This window comes from Physella acuta, unplaced genomic scaffold (assembly GCF_028476545.2).
Source record: "Physella acuta isolate Inbredline_101_S28 unplaced genomic scaffold, ASM2847654v3 ptg000353l, whole genome shotgun sequence".
NCBI lineage: Eukaryota > Metazoa > Mollusca > Gastropoda > Physidae > Physella > Physella acuta.
Genome location: NW_026731872.1, coordinates 200,621 through 223,079, shown reverse-complemented (window position 1 = coordinate 223,079; position 22,459 = coordinate 200,621). Strand labels below are relative to the sequence as shown.

Below are 22,459 nucleotides of genomic sequence, written 5' to 3'. Positions count from 1 at the left end.
TACTAACTCTATTTATTGCACAATCAGAAATGGACATCGAACAGCTTGGACAAACAATACTACAACTAGACAACCTAACCCTAACATAACACGGACAAGACTAACTTCAATCTTCTTCCCCGGCAACAACGGAACTCACACTAAAACGTCACTTTCTTGCGTACAGCGTCACACACTCACTCGTTCAATATACGGCCGCACCATCAATCCTGCGCACCGATCTCCCAAGTCAAACATGCATCATAACAGGGGGTGTGACCCGGGTGTGGCACATCGCATTGTAACTTTATATTTCTGTGTTTTATGACTATATTTGTTCACAATCAGCATGCTATGCTTTTAAAATTGATAAAGGGTAAGTGTACCAAGTTACAAAACCTGAAATCTAACTAATAATTCATACTTTCAGTTTAAAAAATAATGAAAACGATCATCAATGAAGAAAGCGTAAACATTCTATTTTTAGGTCTGACATAAAAAAAACCAGTCATAAATCTAGCCAAATGATTGGATTCTTGCGAGTCACACATTTTCCCGCGCCTCGTGTTCACCAAAAAAGATTATAATATAATGGCATTATTATTTTCACAGACAATATCTCATAGAGAACCATAAATTACTACCAGTTTATTGTAATGCGTGTAAAATTAATGCTTTCAAGTTTCAAATAAACATAGTCTGGTTAAAAATAGCAGCGGTATTTTATAGTTATTTGATTCGAAAGATAAGAATTATATAGAACCACTTTCACTACGGCGCCGCTTGCGAAACAATCAAAGAAATTAGGCCAAAAGTAGATCCTACAATTCTTAAATAACAGACTTAAATAGAAACGGATAGTTCCGATTTCTAAAATTAACGATGGCTTTGTAATCATTAGTTTTATCCCTCTACCCATTAGTGAAAGCGAAACTGATCGCCATTTTTGGTAAGCGCATGAGCCGTGAGATGGTTTCAAAACAACAAACCCGGAAGCTGTGAATCGAACGGCCTACTATATCATGATTTTACAGATGTTTTCAAGTATCATTCATGTACCTGTTTTTGAACAACTGAATTAAAAATTTTCAGTAATAAATAAAATATAAAGTTTAGCGATGTTTTCATCAGATGCCGTAGCCGCGCCGTAGCGGCAGCGTCGTCCATATAGTAGGTTTAATTATGGATTTTTTAAAATAAAATATTCTGTTATTTCAAATACACCATTAAGTTCCTTACCCCTTAAGAGAACATTTGACACCACATTTAAATATCTAGCTTAATCGGTTGACGAGAAAAGAGAGAATTTAAAATTTTTCCGAGAATGGAAAATGAAAGTCAGAACATCGTTTTTGCTCCTCGACCGGCATAACATGACGTCGTGGACTTGTGTGCACGAGCTTTTAATTCCCGCCATGGTAATTGCGTCAGCTTAGGTTATTTACTCACCGGAAAATAACAAAAAGCAACTGGTTGATAATAAAACTAGATCTAGTTATTTTATTATTTATTAAATTCTACTCTACATGTTATTCATACCATTTTATGAAGTAATGAACACCTGCATAAATCAAATGACCATAATAAATATTTTTATTTCAAATTCTAATTTTAAATAATAAATAAATATGCATAAAATAATATGATAGTAATAGTTAGTTAAGAGTAAGATAGTTTATAAATACAAATACATTTTACACTCAATCACATTATATTGAGTCAACAGTGTGGCAGCTGAGGTTCATACAAGAGTATTAGTGTCTTTTTTTTTTTTACATTACATTTTTTTTTTCATCTTGAAAACATGACGTATGTGATTTTTTTTAAAAATAAAATCTCCAAACATCGTCACTCGCGTGATTGCTTGCTTATGTTTACTATCCTGTGGATGAAAAATCCCACCACGGTCGCGGGGTCACCGTGACTTCAGCAGGCCTATAGTACACGTCATAGAATGAACACGCGTACACGAGATGGTCGGTGTCTTCACTTCTCTCTCTCTTCCCCCCCCCCCCCCCACCCTTCTTCAAGCTAATTGAAAAACAGACCTATTTCCCTTCTGGTCATTTTTTTTTTAAAGCTCGGTCATTTTTATTTAAAGTTCGCATATCAGCCAGCTGTATAAAAAAAATATTTTTTTTTAACTAGATCTACGTCTAGCTTAAAAAAATAAATAAATAAACACTTAAAATGCCCGTAAACAGATTATTTAGCGCCAAAAAAAAAAAAAAGGTCGCTGAATGAGCATTTTTTAAAATACGCAGCAATGAAAAAGGCTAACGGCCAATCAATTAAGTCTAAAAATCGCCCGTAATTAGGCCTAGCGCTGAAAAAGGCCACTGAACGAGCATCACTGATTATATAAACGAATAGGCCACGCGGCGTTGACGAGGTTAACCACCGGTCACGAATGCAGCAACTGTCGGCCCACAGTGAAGAAAAAATCAATATACTAATAAAATTACTAATACAATAATAATGTCCATAATTTTACTTTTTCCGCACATGCTACAATTGAATAATATTTAATAATAATTAAAATACTAGACTTAACAGTTCATTCCGTAAAAAACAAAAACTAGTTGTTTCAGTCTGGCAACTAGCGTAGCAATGACGTCATGATACTAAAAATAGCGGATAGAAATGTCAGCGTGGGTACCTCATTTTGGAATTAGATTTTGGAAAGTAGAATCGATAATACTGTAAATATACATGGTAATTATCTCAATTATATATTAATTTAGTGTTATCAGAGCCGTTTTCCCCGTTATTGGGTCGTTTTTGGCCGCGGTTCAGTTTTTACGGAGAGTGCTCCACTAGAAATCCTCTCATTATTTACCAACACAATTCTCGCGATTTTTTCTGGCATTCTAAGGCATATTATCCATTTTATTAGCATTTTGTGTTAAAATAATGATGAGAATTGGCGAGATAAACAGTTCTTTAATTTGTCGTGGATAGGACCCCTAAAATAAACGTAGAAACCGTCAGAAAACGACGCGTGACGTTTCAGGGTCAGAGGTCAATCCAGCCATCTAAGGGACGAACCGGCCTACCATATAGCAAAAATTAATTTTAACTTATTAATAAGTTAATAACTAGCCTAGGTAAAATCATTACCGGCTGTCTACAGGGTGAGCTTCACCAAATTCCCGGTAGTCCTTTTGCTGTCTGATGGTTAACAGGTTGTACTTCTTTCGCTTTGGTTTACCTCTGGTGCTGGTAAATCTGCCTGTTCTCTTTGGAGCCATGCCGAAACAACCAATGGTACTGTTTTGTTTTCGGATTTCATCTTATTTTAAGGTAGCACTTTTTAATTTATTATTCATTTAAAAAGGCATATGGGTAAAATAAGTAAATAATTTATAAAACGGGTTCGTCTCAGATTGTTGCCTAAAAAAAGGTTAAAATAATATGACTGAATAAAAAAATGTTTTTTTTTTACATTTAAAAATTAGTTTTTAAAATAATTTTTGAAAATGATTGTTACATATGAATATTGACCTAGATCTAGATCTATAAATGTAATATTAAATTAAGCCGGATCTGCTGTAAAAAAAAAAAAAGGTACAAAGGGACACTATTCAATTAATATTTTCTTTAAAATCATTCAAGCTTGGTTAGATCCCATTACAGAAAAGAATAAACAGACGGAGTAGGGGAAACGGGGATTGAGAAAATTGAGGTGCCATTTTAAGGGGCGTGTCGGACTTTTTTGTGAAGATGTGTGAAGATTGTGGGTAGTGGGGGAAGGGGGTACAATTTATTCAATTACGGTAACAATTGTAGGCACGGAGGCCTTTTTTCACATTGTCCGTTTTAAAATAAACAACAGTTTATGGACGACTCATTTAGCAAGCAGCAAAGTATTAAACACCTAACTCTTGTGTGCACGATACCTAGCGTGAAGATCCAGTACATTCTATCAGGTCATTTAACACAGTGATCACATTTTAAGATCGCACGACAACTGGATCTAATTATATCAAAGTATATGTTTAAGTATTGACAGACGTATCATAGTTAAAACAAAACGGATAGGTAGAAATGGGTAGATTTTCGTTCGCAGGTTTCAACCTTCGATACAAGACGTATAGGTAGAAATGGGTAGATTTTCGTTCGCAGGTTTCAACCTTCGTTATAAGACGGACGAAGCATTAACACGACATTTGAATTAAGTTAAATCAGCTTTAGTGACAACATATTGTAGAGCTTTCTAGAACGTCCGCGTATGTGCTATAAACTTTACCTTTGTTATTTATTTAAGGGGCATCCATAAATGACGTCAATTTCGATGATTTATACCTCCCACCCCTTCTCTATCCCTACACAATCAGACACCTCCCTAAATGAAATCACAGTTCACCAGGCACCTCCCAAAATGACATAACGGTTTACTGATTTTAAAACACATCTTAACTAAGCATATTCATTAGCTTCTTGTACATTTTCAAATTTTAACATGAATCCGCCCCCCCCCCCCCCCGCGTTTAACGTGACGTCATTTAACGGACGACCCTAACAGGGAAGCCAATTTCTGGCTTTTGAACAGTACCTGTCACTGTGTGGAGCTTGTTTCTCGGTATCTCGGTGGTGTGTGTCTTGAGACGTCTCGTGATGTGTTTCTCGAGACGTCTCGGCATATCACGCGTGGCTTAGTTACGCACGGCGACTGGTGAGCAGTGATGGGTATTTAGAGCCCAGAGACCACAGCCTCCCGCTCTTTTTTTTTCCAAGACGTCCCATGAGTCCTCTGGGCACAGGACCCAACAGGACACATGGAAACCGCCTCTCCCCCCCCCCCCCCCCCAGGAGGGAGAGACCTCGGCCCGGTTACCCGAGTCCCGCAGCCTTTCTGTGGCGTCTTGGATGGACGGTGTGGTGTCGTCACAGCGTAGGTGAAGTAGTCTCCGCACCTGAACGAATGCGGGCAGGGATTAGAACCGAGGATTAGAGTAGCGTGCCGTTTAATTATAGTATTAAATTACAAAGTTGTAGATTACTATTTAACAATTCAGATATTTTACTGTTACCGAATAGTTGTGGCATAGTCATCCGGATTTATCTCACATCATCAATTTTTTTTTTTGTTGGCATTGACAATAGCATCATCAGCTGACACGATCGGCGGGCGACCTAGGAAGATGGAACACAGTGGATGTAACTATTCATTTCTCTGGTGTTTGGTTGATTTTTACTTTCTCGTATATACGTAGTATAGAGAAAGTATTGTAATCGTGCAAAAAAAAAAATCGAGATTTTTACAAATCTCGACGTTTTACACCTCACTGATACGGAAAAACATAATTTTGCAATCTTGTCCGTATGTCTGTGTGTGTGTGTGTCTGTGTGTGTGTGTGTAAACACGATTACTTGAGTAACGTTACAGCTAGGTTGATGAAATTTCATATATAAGTATTTTATCAAAATCGTAGATCCGTATCAACTTTTGAGCGATTTCCGATAACCGGAAGTGGTACTTTTTCTACTTTGAATTTTTCAAAAGCCTATAACTTGAGTACTATTTCAGATAGATAAATGAAATTTCACCTGTAAGTAAAAGATCTAATTCTCTACATTGTGTTAAATTTTGAGTAATTTCCGTTGACGGAAAGTACTAATTTACGCTATTTCCGATTTCTCAAAAAACGCCTTTAAATTTATAAAGTACTAATAATATTGCGCACCATTATGAACATATTTATTCGGCTTTCGCTTGGTGTGCAATACTTTTTTCTATGAGATTCTATTTTATTTAAAAAAGTTTATGTATTTAAAATGGATTAAAAATCATAACTATATCCCGAGTTCCTCCCATCCCCTGTTGTTTTATATAAGAATATTCGAGAAAGTTTAGGGGAGATCACTCCCGGTTTATTTTTTTCGCGTGAATACATTTTTATTATAATTTAGTTCCACGTTATCTTTCTGACATCAATCACTGTATATGAGGACCCATTATACCGATTGTATTAACGGGTTGTAAGTGCTTCCCTCGGGATTCTACATGTACATAGGTACGTACCAAGGTAAGTTGTACAGTTCTAGATTTATATACAGGTAAGTTGTACAGTTCTAGATTTATATACAGGTAAGTTGTACAGTTCTAGATTTATATACAGGTAAGTTGCACAGTTCTAGATTTATATACAGGTAAGTTGTACAGTTCTAGATTTATATACAGGTAAGTTGTACAGTTCTAGATTTATATACAGGTAAGTTGTACAGTTCTAGATTTATATACAGGTAAGTTGTACAGTTCTAGATTTATATACAGGTAAGTTGTACAGTTCTAGATTTATATACAGGTAAGTTGTACAGTTCTAGATTTATATACAGGTAAGTTGTACAGTTCTAGATTTATATACAGGTAAGTTGTACAGTTCTAGATTTATATACAGGTAAGTTGTACAGTTCTAGATTTATATACAGGTAAGTTGTACAGTTCTAGATTTATATACAGGTAAGTTGTACAGTTCTAGATCTATATACAGGTAAGTTGTACAGTTCTAGATCTATATACAGGTAAGTTGTACAGTTCTAGATCTATATACAGGTAAGTTGTACAGTTCTAGATCTATATACAGGTAAGTTGTACAGTTCTAGATCTATATACAGGTAAGTTATACAGTTCTATATCTATATACAGGTAAGTTGTACAGTTCTAGATCTATATACAGGTAAATTGTACAGTTCTAGATCTATATACAGGTAAGTTGTACAGTTCTAGATCTATATACAGGTAAATTGTACAGTTCTAGATCTATATACAGGTAAGTTATACAGTTCTATATCTATATACAGGTAAGTTGTACAGTTCTAGATCTATATACAGGTAAATTGTACAGTTCTAGATCTATATACAGGTAAGTTGTACAGTTCTAGATCTATATACAGGTAAGTTGTACAGTTCTAGATCTATATACAGGTAAGTTGTACAGTTCTAGATTTATATACAGGTAAGTTGTACAGTTCTAGATCTATATACAGGTAAGTTGTACAGTTCTAGATCTATATACAGGTAAGTTGTACAGTTCTAGATCTATATACAGGTAAGTTGTACAGTTCTAGATCTATATACAGGTAAGTTATACAGTTCTATATCTATATACAGGTAAGTTGTACAGTTCTAGATCTATATACAGGTAAATTGTACAGTTTTAGATCTATATACAGGTAAGTTGTACAGTTCTAGATCTATATACAGGTAAATTGTACAGTTCTAGATCTATATACAGGTAAGTTATACAGTTCTATATCTATATACAGGTAAGTTGTACAGTTCTAGATCTATATACAGGTAAATTGTACAGTTCTAGATCTATATACAGGTAAGTTATACAGTTCTATATCTATATACAGGTAAGTTATACAGTTCTAGATCTATATACAGGTAAGTTGTACAGTTCTAGATCTATATACAGGTAAATTGTGAGGGTCTAGATCTTCATACATGTAAGTCGCGGTGGTGTTCTAGATTTATAAGATGTTGTCCCCCTTTATACCTAAACACACGGGGCCCAACTCACATGTTTACATATGGACCCCCCCCCCCCCCCTTTATTCTCAGCCCAGCGGCAGTGAATAATCTCCCCTTTATTCTAACCCAACCCATTGGGCGAGATGTCAATAGCTCTACACTGGTATTTGGAACTTGGCGACAAAAGTGTCGGGCAGACAGCAAGCCTGGCCCAGGCATCAAATCTGTATAGACCATCGCTGTCACGGTTCACTGATTTTAAAGTGGTGAGGCGGGACTCCCACCATCCAGCACATACACCCCCCCCCCTAATTTCCCTCGTCATGACGTATCAAAGTTTTGATCGAGCCCAACGTCAGCCATTTTCTTGGGATAACTCTCATCTGGAGTGACGACTGCTGTATAAAAACTGACTTGACCACTGGCAAGTTGACTGGAACATTGGCAGGTCAACTGGTACTGCTTGGGTGGGCTCTATACGACCCACTGTGCCGTGTGTGTTTGAGTATAATATCCAATGGTAACTTGTGATTCGGATGTTCAATTTTTGTCGTGGGTTTGTTCGCCGTCAAGTGACTGTCGACCAGTTGACTACTGGACATTCAGTTGGCCAATGGATATTCTGTTGGCCAATGGATATCCTGTTGGCCAATGGATATTCTGTTGGCCATTGCACATTACTTCACAATATTTATCAAAGCTAACTCGATATATCTGAACATAGAAATGTATTTTATGTTTTTGCGAAGGTTTTTAGAGTAGCCTCATGCCCAGTGGGTCAAGTCAAACACTCTCGTGTGCTTACATTGTTTCATTTTATCTGCAGCAAATAGAAATACATTTTGTCTCAACAAAAATCAGAAACTATGATTGTTAAGGTTTTGGCTGTGACCTTGGTGACCTTGACCCTGCTGTACATTGTCAAGGTTGTGTTGTTTCTAGGGTTTCACCTGCACTACAAGCGTCATCACCCAGGGAGATGCAGGTAAACATACAGGTAGTGTCAGGTGCTCAAGGTGGCTGGGTGTTGGTTAGGTAGTTAGGTACAGGCAGGTTGGTTAGGTAGTTAGGTACAGGCAGGTTGGTTAGGTAGTTAGGTACAGGCAGGTTGGTTAGGTAGTTAGGTACAGGCAGGTTGGTTAGGTAGTTAGGTATTGACAGGGTGTTGGTTAGGTAGTTAGGTACAGGCAGGTTGGTTAGGTAGTTAGGTACAGGCAGGCGTTAGGTAGTTAGGTACATGCAGGTTGGTTAGGTAGTTAGGTATTGACAGGGTGTTGGTTAGGTAGTTAGGTACAGGCAGGTTGGTTAGGTAGTTAGGTACAGGCAGGCGTTAGGTAGTTAGGTACATGCAGGTTGGTTAGGTAGTTAGGTACAGACAGGGTGTTGGTTAGGTAGTTAGGTACAGGCAGGTTGGTTAGGTACAGACAGGTTGGTTAGGTAGTTAGGTACAGGCAGGTTGGTTAGGTAGTTAGGTACAGGCAGGTTGGTTAGGTAGTTAGGTACAGACAGGTTGGTTAGGTAGTTAGGTATTGACAGGGTGTTGGTTAGGTAGTTAGGTACAGGCAGGTTGGTTAGGTAGTTAGGTACAGACAGGTTGGTTAGGTAGTTAGGTACAGGCAGGTTGGTTAGGTAGTTAGGTACAGGCAGGTTGGTTAGGTAGTTAGGTACAGGCAGGTTGGTTAGGTAGTTAGGTACAGGCAGGTTGGTTAGGTAGTTAGGTACAGGCAGGTTGGTTAGGTAGTTAGGTACAGGCAGGTTGGTTAGGTAGTTAGGTACAGGCAGGTTGGTTAGGTACAGACAGGTTGGTTAGGTAGTTAGGTACAGGCAGGTTGGTTAGGTAGTTAGGTACAGGCAGGTTGGTTAGGTAGCTAGGTACAGGCAGGTTGGTTAGGTACAGACAGGTTGGTTAGGTAGTTAGGTACAGACAGGTTGGTTAGGTAGTTAGGTACAGGCAGGTTGGTTAGGTAGTTAGGTACAGGCAGGTTGGTTAGGTAGTTAGGTACAGGCAGGTTGGTTAGGTAGTTAGGTACAGGCAGGTTGGTTAGGTAGCTAGGTACAGGCAGGTTGGTTAGGTACAGACAGGTTGGTTAGGTAGTTAGGTACAGGCAGGTTGGTTAGGTAGTTAGGTACAGGCAGGTTGGTTAGGTAGTTAGGTACAGGCAGGGTGTTGGTTGGGTACTGACAGGGTGTTGGTTAGGTAGTTAACTGACAGGGTGTTGGTTGGTAGTTAGTGAAAGGTGGTTGAGTGCTCATTTTGTACCCCACCCCGGTTACTTCCTGTAGAAAAGTGTCAGAAAGAAACCCTGCTCCCACTTGTTTAAATATATTTTTATAACCTGACCTTGTCTGTCCTCCATTTTGTCTGCAGCCGCGTCAAGGGACACAACTTTGGATCTGAGGACTTTCACGTGACCAGTGATGGCTTTGCTTTCATTACTTCCGGTTTAACCCTTTCTGGAGCAGCCCCACGTTACAAAGAATTCATCACCACCAATAAGGTCAAAGGTCGCATCGTCTTGTTCGACTTCAATAAACCGGAAGCTGGGGTCACCGAGTTGAAAGTTCGACCCAGTCCAAATTTTAACCCGGAAACGTTCCACCCCCACGGCATTTCTCTTCTGGAAGATTCCACGAGCAAGCAGCATCTTCTCTACGTCGTCAGCCACCCCGACAACCTGCCGGACAGAGTCGAGAAGTTCCGATTTCTGCCGGAGACTGGCGAACTCGAGCACGTCAAGTTTTTCACGGACGAAAAGTTTTTCCTGCTCAACGACCTGGCGGTGGTGGCGGAGGACCAGTTCTACGTCAGCAACTCTAACTACTTCACCACCCACTCCCTCTTGTTCTTGGAGAGTATACTTCCGGTTTCACTGACGACAGTGGTGTTTTTTAATGGCGCCGATTACCACCACGTGGTGTATGACGTAATCAGTCCAAACGGTGTGAGTTTGTCAGCTGATAAAAGGTAAGTTTCGTAACGGTTAGCAAAGCCATCTACATCAACCTTGTCAACATCACCTTCTACATCAACCCTGTCAACATCACCATCTACATCAACCCTATCAACATCTACATTAACCCTGTCAACATCACCATCTACATCAACCCTATCAACATCTACATCAACCCTGTCATCATCACCATCTACATCAACCTTGTCAACACCTAAATAAATCAACAATGTCAACAACACCGTGTACATCAACTCTGTCAACATCACCATTGAGAAAAAAATAAGTTTTATCTTTTTGAGTTTGGTGGGTAAAGTAGAGTTTTTCTGTTTTCGTCGAAAATAGAGGAAAACAATGAACTCCTTAACCTTATTTCCTGAAACTCTTTCACGAAGACACAGACCTGAAAATAAACATAAACACAAACCTAAACACAGACCTGAACACAGACCTAAACACAAACCTAAACACAGACCTGAAAATATACATAAACACAAACCTAAACACAGACCTGAACACAGAGTTAAACACCGAAGAAAACACAGATGTCGTTTTGTTACTGATGTTATTTCACGGCCTAAGTTAGAGCCTGGTACTTTATTTTGGATAGATTAGCTGGGGGGGGGGGGTGTCACACACTTAACATTAGTAGTATATTAGGTCGCTTTTGATTATTATTTTTGGCGGAGCAGGATGTGGGGAGGAGCAATGACATATAGTAAAATACTCAGAGCAGGATCCGCAGCCTGGTACAATGAGATATAGCAAAATACTCCCAGCCTGGCGCATCGGGATGTGGAGGGTGGGTGAGCAGGATGCGCAGCCTGGTACAACGACATATAGTAAAATACTACGCCAACTGGGGTTGGCGGAGCAGTGAAGGGTGAGTCACCTTTTGGTGACCTTGTGACGTAATCATTGACCTTGTGACGTCATCATTGACCTAGTTACGTAATTTTAATGCGTTTTTTAATGAGTTTTAATGAGTTTTTTAAATTTTAATTAATTTTTGACCTAGTTACGTAATTTTAATGTGTTTTTATTACGTAATTGTTTAATTTGTTTGATTTAAATTGTTTAATTACTTTGTATATATTGTGTAATTATTATTAACGAGTTACGTAATTTGATTATTTGTTTACTTTTTAATTATTTTTATTTTGTTTATTTTTAATTTTATTTTATTTTATAATTAGTTAAATTATTATTAACTAGTTACGTAATTTGATTTTAATTACTTTGTTTAATTTAATTACTTTGATATATTTCTTTTCTTTGTTGTTTAATTTGTTGGTTTGTTTGAATGTATGTATGTTTTAAATAAAAGACTAACACTAGCCGTGTACTAGTCTTTGTATAACATCCATTTAACCAGACATGTAACATCTGTTACTTATCGATCCGCGATCCTTTGTTGACACACGCTGCGCGGTTTTTAATGGGTATTATATCGATCGCAGCCGCTGGGCCATTACAGCATGATGCCCCACCTAATTAAATTGGTTATGCTTCACCGAGTTTCCCCCGCTCGGTTGACGGGTTATGGTAATTACGACGTACATTAAGTAGCTTTCCGCGTAATCCTTTGTTTTTGTCAAACACTGGACAACGGTCCAGTTAATATTGATTCCACCCACTGACCATCAGTATGATGGCCCACCTAATTAAATTTTGGTCACGCATCGTGGGTTTATGTCGACTACAAACATCCATTAGAGACACCTGTTACTCGCTAATGGCACCCGACACGTATCGATCCACCAGCGATCCTTTGTTCTTGTCAAATACCGTACAAGGGCCAAGTTAATATTGATCGCACCCACTGACCATCAGTATGATGGTCCACCTATGTGTAATTTTTATTAACGAGTTACGTAATTTGATTTCAATTTTTTAAATTTTTAAATTTTTAATTTAATTTTATAATTACTTTAATTATTATTAACGAGTTACGTAATTTGATTTTAATTTTTTAAATTTTTAAATTTTTTTAAATTATTATTTTTAAATTTTATTTTTAATTGTTGTTTACTTGTTGTTTAATTTAATTACTTTGTATAATTTATTTGTTTGAAATTCATTTTAATTAGTTTGCTTTTAATTTCTTTGTTGTACGCCGTTTGAAATAAAAGACTAACACTAGCGTGTACTAGAAAGTGTCATTGTGTATAACATCCATTTAACCCCAAGCTGTTACTTATTAGCGACAGCTTGTACTTATCGATCCGCCCGTGATCCTCCCCGGCGCTCCCCGTGGTTGCTTAATAGCGGGCTCACTGAAGCGATCACAACAGGTAATTAATCGAAGCCATTAAGTCCCTCTCCGCGTTAAGTGTGGCGACAGCTGGTGCTGTAATTAGTCACGGCTCTCGGCTTTTTTCATTAGACTACAGCTGTACATGAACTATGTTCACATATCATACGCCCGGTCATTCTTTGATCAAATTAAAAAATTTTGTTTCCACATGTCATGCGAACCGTCCCTTGCTATGTATGAAAGATTAATGGTTGTAACTATTCGCTTATAGCGAGGGTCAGCGAAAACAAAAATATATTTAAGGGTCGGAATTTTCTTTCAACCACCGTTAAGTCAGGTTTTGAGACGAAACGAAGTCTCGGTAGGTTCGTGTTTTTTAATGGGCGACAGGGCGACTTGGTGCGTTGGTACGTAGGTATGCGGGGTAGACATGTTTTTTACAAGTCTGGAAAAGTAATTACGTTTTTTTTTTTATGACCGTTCCGATTTTCTTTTGATCTGACCACCATTTGACCACACTGAGCCAGATAAATTTAACAATCGTCGCAGCGGGGTTTATTTTAAGTGCACCCCGTGCACGCTTGTTTACATTTTAAAAGACGTGTCGCGTGTCTTCCCCTTACGGCTTCCCTAATAGAGAAACGAGAGGAAAGACAACTGTTCTAAAATTAGAACAGCCTTGTTTACAGCCATGAGTATCGTCCCTTGTGAAAAAATTCGCGTCAGAATCATTAACTAAACATTCAATTTCTTTAACAAGTTAAAAAATAATTTAGGAAGACAAGGGTTAACAACATTAGACGCCACCGTTTTTGTTTCCTGCGACGACAAGGCACAATACACTTTTTTATTTTATGTCTCAAGTAGAGGGGTGGGATATTTTTTCTTTGTAAGCGTGTTGTAAACAATAGGTAGACGAAGCGATTACTAAGTAAGAGGGGAGAGAAGTGACGTACATCGCGATATTTGAAAACATGGCGATGTTTAACCTCAACCAAAAAAGGCAATGAACCTAGAAGGAAGACGAATATATATCTTAGTCTTGCAGCAGATTACCTTCCCATGTTCGCTTTAGTATTACAGTTTTCATCAATCTTCTTTTTGACTTGAACTTCTTTAATTTTTAAGAAAGTTTACTTATACATAATACATTACGTCTAATGACAATTTTTTATTTTTACCACTCAATGTATTTTCTTTTTCTATATCTTACATTGTCATCTTAATTTTTGATCACCTTAGGTGGTGGTAAGGTGGTAAGGTGGTGGTAAGGTGGTGGTAAGGTGGTGGTAAATTTGCTTAAGATTATAAACTTCAAGTTTTAAAAATCAACAACGTTATAGTACGTCGTGTCAAATGACACACCGTTAAAATGTCTACATTTAAATTTCACCAAAATAATGATGTATAAACTAAATATGATATGACGTTAACATACATATCATTCAATCTAATCATTCTAAAGTACAAATCAATAATTTTTTATTTATTAAGGGGCCGTGTTCATACTAGGGTCGGTGAAGTTTTCACCGAGGTTGGTTTTGAACTCGGAACATGCATGTTTTGGAGTCGGTAGGTGTGGGCTGTAATTAGAGTGTGTTGGGTGGTACATATGCTTTTTGTTGCATAGACTCTAATATTCGAGGATCCATTAAAAGCATTTTCCTGGCCATCCTTAAAATCCCAAGACACCTTTAAGTACACCGAGGACTGGTCCGAGTAAAGCACCTAGGAAACCACCGGTCTGCAAAATTTGCTTTCGTCTTTTGACGGTTAATTTCTTTTTGGTAAGTTGTCTCAAGTTCACTTTGTGACGACGCAAACGTCTCTTCTGACCAAAACGTCTCTTCTTAAGACATTGTGACAGCACTCGCATAACGTTTTTACGAGTTGTGGGGTAGCATTTTCGACAGAGAAACTTTCTTAAAAATTAAAGAAGTTCAAGTCAAAAAGAAGATTGATGAAAACTGTAATACTAAAGCGAACATGGGAAGGTAATCTGCTGCAAGACTAAGATATATATTCGTCTTCCTTCTAGGTTCATTGCCTTTTTTGGTTGAGGTTAAACATCGCCATGTTTTCAAATATCGCGATGTACGTCACTTCTCTCCCCTCTTACTTAGTAATCGCTTCGTCTACCTATTGTTTACAACACGCTTACAAAGAAAAAATATCCCACCCCTCTACTTGAGACATAAAATAAAAAAGTGTATTGTGCCTTGTCGTCGCAGGAAACAAAAACGGTGGCGTCTAATGTTGTTAACCCTTGTCTTCCTAAATTATTTTTTAACTTGTTAAAGAAATTGAATGTTTAGTTAATGATTCTGACGCGAATTTTTTCACAAGGGACGATACTCATGGCTGTAAACAAGGCTGTTCTAATTTTAGAACAGTTGTCTTTCCTCTCGTTTCTCTATTAGGGAAGCCGTAAGGGGAAGACACGCGACACGTCTTTTAAAATGTAAACAAGCGTGCACGGGGTGCACTTAAAATAAACCCCGCTGCGACGATTGTTAAATTTATCTGGCTCAGTGTGGTCAAATGGTGGTCAGATCAAAAGAAAATCGGAACGGTCATAAAAAAAAAAAACGTAATTACTTTTCCAGACTTGTAAAAAACATGTCTACCCCGCATACCTACGTACCAACGCACCAAGTCGCCCTGTCGCCCATTAAAAAACACGAACCTACCGAGACTTCGTTTCGTCTCAAAACCTGACTTAACGGTGGTTGAAAGAAAATTCCGACCCTTAAATATATTTTTGTTTTCGTTGACCCTCGCTATAAGCGAATAGTTACAACCATTAATCTTTCATACATAGCAAGGGACGGTTCGCATGACATGTGGAAACAAAATTTTTTAATTTGATCAAAGAATGACCGGGCGTATGATATGTGAACATAGTTCATGTACAGCTGTAGTCTAATGAAAAAAGCCGAGAGCCGTGACTAATTACAGCACCAGCTGTCGCCACACTTAACGCGGAGAGGGACTTAATGGCTTCGATTAATTACCTGTTGTGATCGCTTCAGTGAGCCCGCTATTAAGCAACCACGGGGAGCGCCGGGGAGGATCACGGGCGGATCGATAAGTACAAGCTGTCGCTAATAAGTAACAGCTTGGGGTTAAATGGATGTTATACACAATGACACTTTCTAGTACACGCTAGTGTTAGTCTTTTATTTCAAACGGCGTACAACAAAGAAATTAAAAGCAAACTAATTAAAATGAATTTCAAACAAATAAATTATACAAAGTAATTAAATTAAACAACAAGTAAACAACAATTAAAAATAAAATTTAAAAATAATAATTTAAAAAAATTTAAAAATTTAAAAAATTAAAATCAAATTACGTAACTCGTTAATAATAATTAAAGTAATTATAAAATTAAATTAAAAATTTAAAAATTTAAAAAATTGAAATCAAATTACGTAACTCGTTAATAAAAATTACACATAGGTGGACCATCATACTGATGGTCAGTGGGTGCGATCAATATTAACTTGGCCCTTGTACGGTATTTGACAAGAACAAAGGATCGCTGGTGGATCGATACGTGTCGGGTGCCATTAGCGAGTAACAGGTGTCTCTAATGGATGTTTGTAGTCGACATAAACCCACGATGCGTGACCAAAATTTAATTAGGTGGGCCATCATACTGATGGTCAGTGGGTGGAATCAATATTAACTGGACCGTTGTCCAGTGTTTGACAAAAACAAAGGATTACGCGGAAAGCTACTTAATGTACGTCGTAATTACCATAACCCGTCAACCGAGCGGGGGAAACTCGGTGAAGCATAACCAATTTAATTAGGTGGGGCATCATGCTGTAATGGCCCAGCGGCTGCGATCGATATAATACCCATTAAAAACCGCGCAGCGTGTGTCAACAAAGGATCGCGGATCGATAAGTAACAGATGTTACATGTCTGGTTAAATGGATGTTATACAAAGACTAGTACACGGCTAGTGTTAGTCTTTTATTTAAAACATACATACATTCAAACAAACCAACAAATTAAACAACAAAGAAAAGAAATATATCAAAGTAATTAAATTAAACAAAGTAATTAAAATCAAATTACGTAACTAGTTAATAATAATTTAACTAATTATAAAATAAAATAAAATTAAAAATAAACAAAATAAAAATAATTAAAAAGTAAACAAATAATCAAATTACGCAACTCGTTAATAATAATTACACAATATAAACAAAGTAATTAAACAATTTAAATCAAACAAATTAAACAATTACGTAATAAAAACACATTAAAATTACGTAACTAGGTCAAAAATTAATTAAAATTTAAAAAACTCATTAAAACTCATTAAAAAACGCATTAAAATTACGTAACTAGGTCAATGATGACGTCACAAGGTCAATGATTACGTCACAAGGTCACCAAAAGGTGACTCACCCTTCACTGCTCCGCCAACCCCAGTTGGCGTAGTATTTTACTATATGTCGTTGTACCAGGCTGCGCATCCTGCTCACCCACCCTCCACATCCCGATGCGCCAGGCTGGGAGTATTTTGCTATATCTCATTGTACCAGGCTGCGGATCCTGCTCTGAGTATTTTACTATATGTCATTGCTCCTCCCCACATCCTGCTCCGCCAAAAATAATAATCAAAAGCGACCTAATATACTACTAACATTACATTAAATATGTTGTGTAATTCGGGGTGGGGGTGTCACCCACTAACAATTACATGAAATATGTTTTGTAATTCATTTTCCCCAGATATGTGTACGTGACTTCACCAATTCTTCAAGAGTTGAAAGTCTATCAGCGCAAGGGAAGCGACTCTCTAAATTTGGTGCAGACAATTAATCTATTTACCTCCCCTGACAACATGCATCTCTCCAAGGACGGTAACTCCCTGTACATCGGCTGCCACCCTATCGGCTACCAGCTGTTCCGGCTGTTGACTGATCCAGCAAACGTTGCCCCGTCTTCTGTAAGTAGGGCTTCAGGCACCGTCTTCTGTAAATAGGGCTTGAGGCACCGTCTTCTGTAAGTAGGCCTTAAGGCACCGTCTTCTGTAAGTAGGCCTTAAGGCACCGTCTTCTGCAAGTAGGGCTTGTTGGGGCACCGTCTTCTGTAAGTAGGGCTTCAGGCCTTCCTGCTCTGTCTAATTTAATGAGGTTTTAAGACCTACTCCACACCACCATTTCATCTCTATGTCCACATCTCTATGTCCACATTTGTTGATTTTGTCCATATTTGTTGATTATGTTCACATGTGTTGTCTATGTCCACATTTATTGTCTATGTTCACATTTGTTGTCTATGTTCACATTTCATATCTAAAAATAGCACTACCTTGTCCGCAGGTGCTAAAGGTCCCACTTGTTAACGGACTGCCTGACCTAGATGACGTCACAGAGGAGTTCTACGACCACGGTGACCTCATCTCGGGGTCATCTGTGGCCGTCTGCTACAACAACACGCTGCTGGTGGGCTCAGTGCTGGACAGTCTCGTCATCTGTGGGGGGTGTCAACTGTGAGGGGGTGTCAGTGGGGTGGGGTGTGCTTGTGGGGTGAGTGTAGTGTATGAGTGAGTTTGGATGATGTAGTGTGAATGATGTGTGGGTGATGTAGTGGTGTGGTGTGTGTGGTGTGTGTGGTGTGTGTGGTGTGTGTGGTGTGTGTGGTGTGTGTGGTGTGTGTGGTGTGTGGGTATGGAGTGGGTGTGGTAGTGAAGTAGTCTGTGTGATGTCTGGGTGATTTGTAAGCAATAGTGTGGGGGATGTGTCTGCTGCCTACACCATGGTCCAAATGGTCAGTCTGTGTGGCCCACGTGGACGTGTGGGTTGACAAGAATTATAACTCACATCAATAATTTCTTAGTGACCTTATAGAATCGACGGATAAAACAATAAATTGAAAGGGGGCTCATTTGGCCCAGATGTTTTTGTTTTAAATATACATTTGCATAACTGAGGAAATATGCAGCGTGGACGGAAAATAAAACGCCTTCCTATTGGTTCAAATTATCATCCAGTGATGGCATTTGACGCCCCTAGCGCCACTCCCAGTGTGAGTAAACAAACAGCCGTGTGCACGTGATCTAGGATCGCTGACCAGACGGTGAGCACAATTTGATTGCTCTCTCGTCTCACTCCCCTCGCCACTCCCCACACATTCCACCACTCGGCTGCCTCGTCTGGCGGATGTGAACAGGACACGGTGACATATCTGTGTCGTACATAGAGGGGGGTCACTGTGTCGTACATAGAGGGGTCACTATGTCGTACATAGAGGGGTCACTGTGTCGTACATAGACGGGGGTCACTGTGTCGTACATAGAGGGGTCACTGTGTCGTACATAGACGGGGGTCACTGTGTCGTACATAGACGGGGGTCACTGTGTCGTACATAGAGGGGTCACTGTGTCGTACATAGAGGGGTCACTGTGTCGTACATAGAGGGTTCACTGTGTCGTACATAGAGGGGTCACTATGTCGTACATAGAGGGGTCACTGTGTCGTACATAGAGGGGTCACTGTGTCGTACATAGACGGGGGTCACTGTGTCGAACATAGAGGGGTCAATGTGTCGTACATAGATGGGGGTCACTGTGTCGTACATAGAGGGGTCACTGTGTCGTACATAGACGGGGGTCACTGTGTCGAACATAGAGGGGTCAATGTGTCGTACATAGATGGGGGTCACTGTGTCGTACATAGAGGGGTCACTATGTCGTACATAGAGGGGTCACTGTGTCGTACATAGAGGGTTCACTGTGTCGTACATAGAGGGGTCACTATGTCGTACATAGAGGGGGTCACTGTGTCGTACATAGAGGGGTCACTGTGTCGTACATAGAGGGGTCACTGTGTCGTACATAGACGGGGGTCACTGTGTCGTACATAGAGGGGTCACTGTGTCGTACATAGAGGGGTCACTGTGTCGTACATAGACGGGGGTCACTGTGTCGTACATAGAGGGGGTCACTGTGTCGTACATAGAGGGGTCACTGTGTCGTACATAGAGGGGTCACTATGTCGTACATAGAGGGGTCACTGTGTCGTACATAGAGGGGTCACTGTGTCGTACATAGACGGGGGTCACTGTGTCGTACATAGAGGGGGTCACTGTGTCGTACATAGAGGGGTCACTGTGTCGTACATAGAGGGGTCACTATGTCGTACATAGAGGGGTCACTGTGTCGTACATAGAGGGGTCACTGTGTCGTACATAGAGGGGTCACTATGTCGTACATAGAGGGGTCACTGTGTCGTACATAGAGGGGTCACTGTGTCGTACATAGACGGGGGTCACTGTGTCGTACATAGAGGGGGTCACTGTGTCGTACATAGAGGGGTCACTGTGTCGTACATAGACGGGGGTCACTGTGTCGTACATAGAGGGGTCACTATGTCGTACATAGAGGGGTCACTGTGTCGTACATAGACGGGGGTTACTGTGTCGTACATAGAGGGGTCACTGTGTCGTACATAGACGGGGGTCACTGTGTCGTACATAGAGGGGTCACTATGTCGTACATAGAGGGGTCACTATGTCGTACATAGACGGGTCACTGTGTCGTACATAGAGGGGTCACTATGTCGTACATAGAGGGGTCACTGTGTCGTACATAGACGGGGGTCACTGTGTCGTACATAGAGGGGTCACTGTGTCGTACATAGACGGGTCACTGTGTCGTACATAGAGGGGTCACTGTGTCGTACATAGAGGGGTCACTATGTCGTACATAGACGGGGGTCACTGTGTCGTACATAGACGGGGGTCACTGTGTCGTACATAGAGGGGTCACTGTGTCGTACATAGACGGGGGTCACTGTGTCGTACATAGAGGGGTCACTTTGTCGTACATAGAGGGGTCACTGTGTCGTACATAGAGGTGTCACTGTGTCGTACATAGAGGGGTCACTGTGTCGTACATAGAGGGGTCACTGTGTCGTACATAGAGGGGTCACTGTGTCGTACATAGAGGGGTCACTGTGTCGTACATAGAGGGGTCACTGTGTCGTACATAGACGGGGGTCACTGTGTCGTACATAGAGGGGTCACTGTGTCGTACATAGACGGGGGTCACTGTGTCGTACATAGAGGGGTCACTGTGTCGTACATAGACGGGGGTCACTGTGTCGTACATAGAGGGGTCACTGTGTCGTACATAGAGGGGTCACTGTGTCGTACATAGAGGGGTCACTGTGTCGTACATAGACGGGTGTCACTGTTTCGTACATAGAGGGGTCACTTTGTCGTACATAGAGGGGTCACTGTGTCGTACATAGACGGGGGTCACTGTGTCGTACATAGAGGGGTCACTGTGTCGTACATAGAGGGGTCACTGTGTCGTACATAGACGGGGGTCACTGTGTCGTACATAGAGGGGTCACTGTGTCGTACATAGACGGGGGTCACTGTGTCGTACATAGAGGGGTCACTGTGTCGTACATAGAGGGGTCACTGTGTCGTACATAGACGGGGGTCACTGTGTCGTACATAGAGGGTTCACTGTGTCGTACATAGAGGGGTCACTGTGTCGTACATAGAGGGGTCACTGTGTCGTACATAGAGGGGTCACTGTGTCGTACATAGACGGGGGTCACTGTGTCGTACATAGAGGGGTCACTGTGTCGTACATAGAGGGGTCACTTTGTCGTACATAGAGGGGTCACTGTGTCGTACATAGACGGGGGTCACTGTGTCGTACATAGAGGGGTCACTGTGTCGTACATAGAGGGGTCACTGTGTCGTACATAGATGGGGGTCACTGTGTCGTACATAGAGGGGTCGCTGTGTCGTACATAGAGGGGTCACTGTGTCGTACATAGAGGGGGGTCACTGTGTCGTACATAGAGGGGTCACTGTGTCGTACATAGAGGGGTCACTGTGTCGTACATAGAGGGGGTCACTGTGTCGTACATAGACGGGGGTCACTGTGTCGTACATAGAGGGGTCACTGTGTCGTACATAGACGGGGGTCACTGTGTCGTACATAGAGGGGTCACTGTGTCGTACATAGACGGGGGTCACTGTGTCGTACATAGAGGGGTCACTGTGTCGTACATAGAGGGGTCACTGTGTCGTACATAGACGGGGGTCACTGTGTCGTACATAGAGGGGTCACTGTGTCGTACATAGACGGGGGTCACTGTGTCGTACATAGAGGGGTCACTGTGTCGTACATAGACGGGGGTCACTGTGTCGTACATAGACGGGGGTCACTGTGTCGAACATAGAGGGGTCAATGTGTCGTACATAGATGGGGGTCACTGTGTCGTACATAGAGGGGTCACTGTGTCGTACATAGAGGGGTCACTGTGTCGTACATAGAGGGGTCGCTGTGTCGTACATAGAGGGGTCACTGTGTCGTACATAGAGGGGTCACTGTGTCGTACATAGACGGGGTCACTGTGTCGTACATAGAGGGGTCACTGTGTCGTACATAGAGGGGTCACTGTGTCGTACATAGAGGGGTCACTATGTCGTACATAGACGGGGGTCACTGTGTCGTACATAGAGGGGGGTCACTGTGTCTAGAGGGGTCTACATAGGCCACTGTGTCACGCGTTAGAGGGGTGATGACACATTGTGTTCGATTGTAAAGTGAAATGTGTGAAGGCTTGACGTAGGACACATCATGTATATGTTACATCATACAGTATGTGTTACTAAATGTTACATCATACAGTATGTGGTACTATACGTTACATTATACAGTATTTATTACATCAAAAAGTTTTTAATTAAAAGAACATTTACAATTACAAAACTGGTACAAGATGACCACGTATAGCCATTGCA

At 40.5% G+C, this 22,459-nt stretch overlaps 2 protein-coding genes across 2 annotated transcripts in view; one reads left to right on the top strand and one right to left on the bottom strand.

Moving 5' to 3' along the window:
- The window catches only part of LOC131941238 (U3 small nucleolar RNA-associated protein 25 homolog), a 34,785-nt gene extending 31,510 nt beyond the window's left edge, over positions 1-3,275 (bottom strand). The window contains exon 1 of the mRNA XM_059300353.1: positions 3,100-3,275. Coding sequence (XP_059156336.1) covers positions 3,100-3,230 — 131 coding nt within the window. The 5' untranslated portion in view covers positions 3,231-3,275. The remainder of the gene's footprint in view (positions 1-3,099) is intronic.
- Positions 3,276-7,823: 4,548 nt separating this feature from the next.
- LOC131941198 (serum paraoxonase/arylesterase 2) lies at positions 7,824-18,186 on the top strand. Its single transcript, XM_059300218.1, has 5 exons — positions 7,824-7,979; positions 8,286-8,444; positions 9,828-10,424; positions 17,420-17,636; positions 18,013-18,186. The coding sequence occupies exons 2-5, from the start codon at positions 8,326-8,328 to the stop codon at positions 18,184-18,186; spliced, it is 1,107 nt and encodes a 368-aa protein (XP_059156201.1). The 5' UTR covers positions 7,824-7,979; positions 8,286-8,325.
- Positions 18,187-22,459: the final 4,273 nt, after the last annotated feature.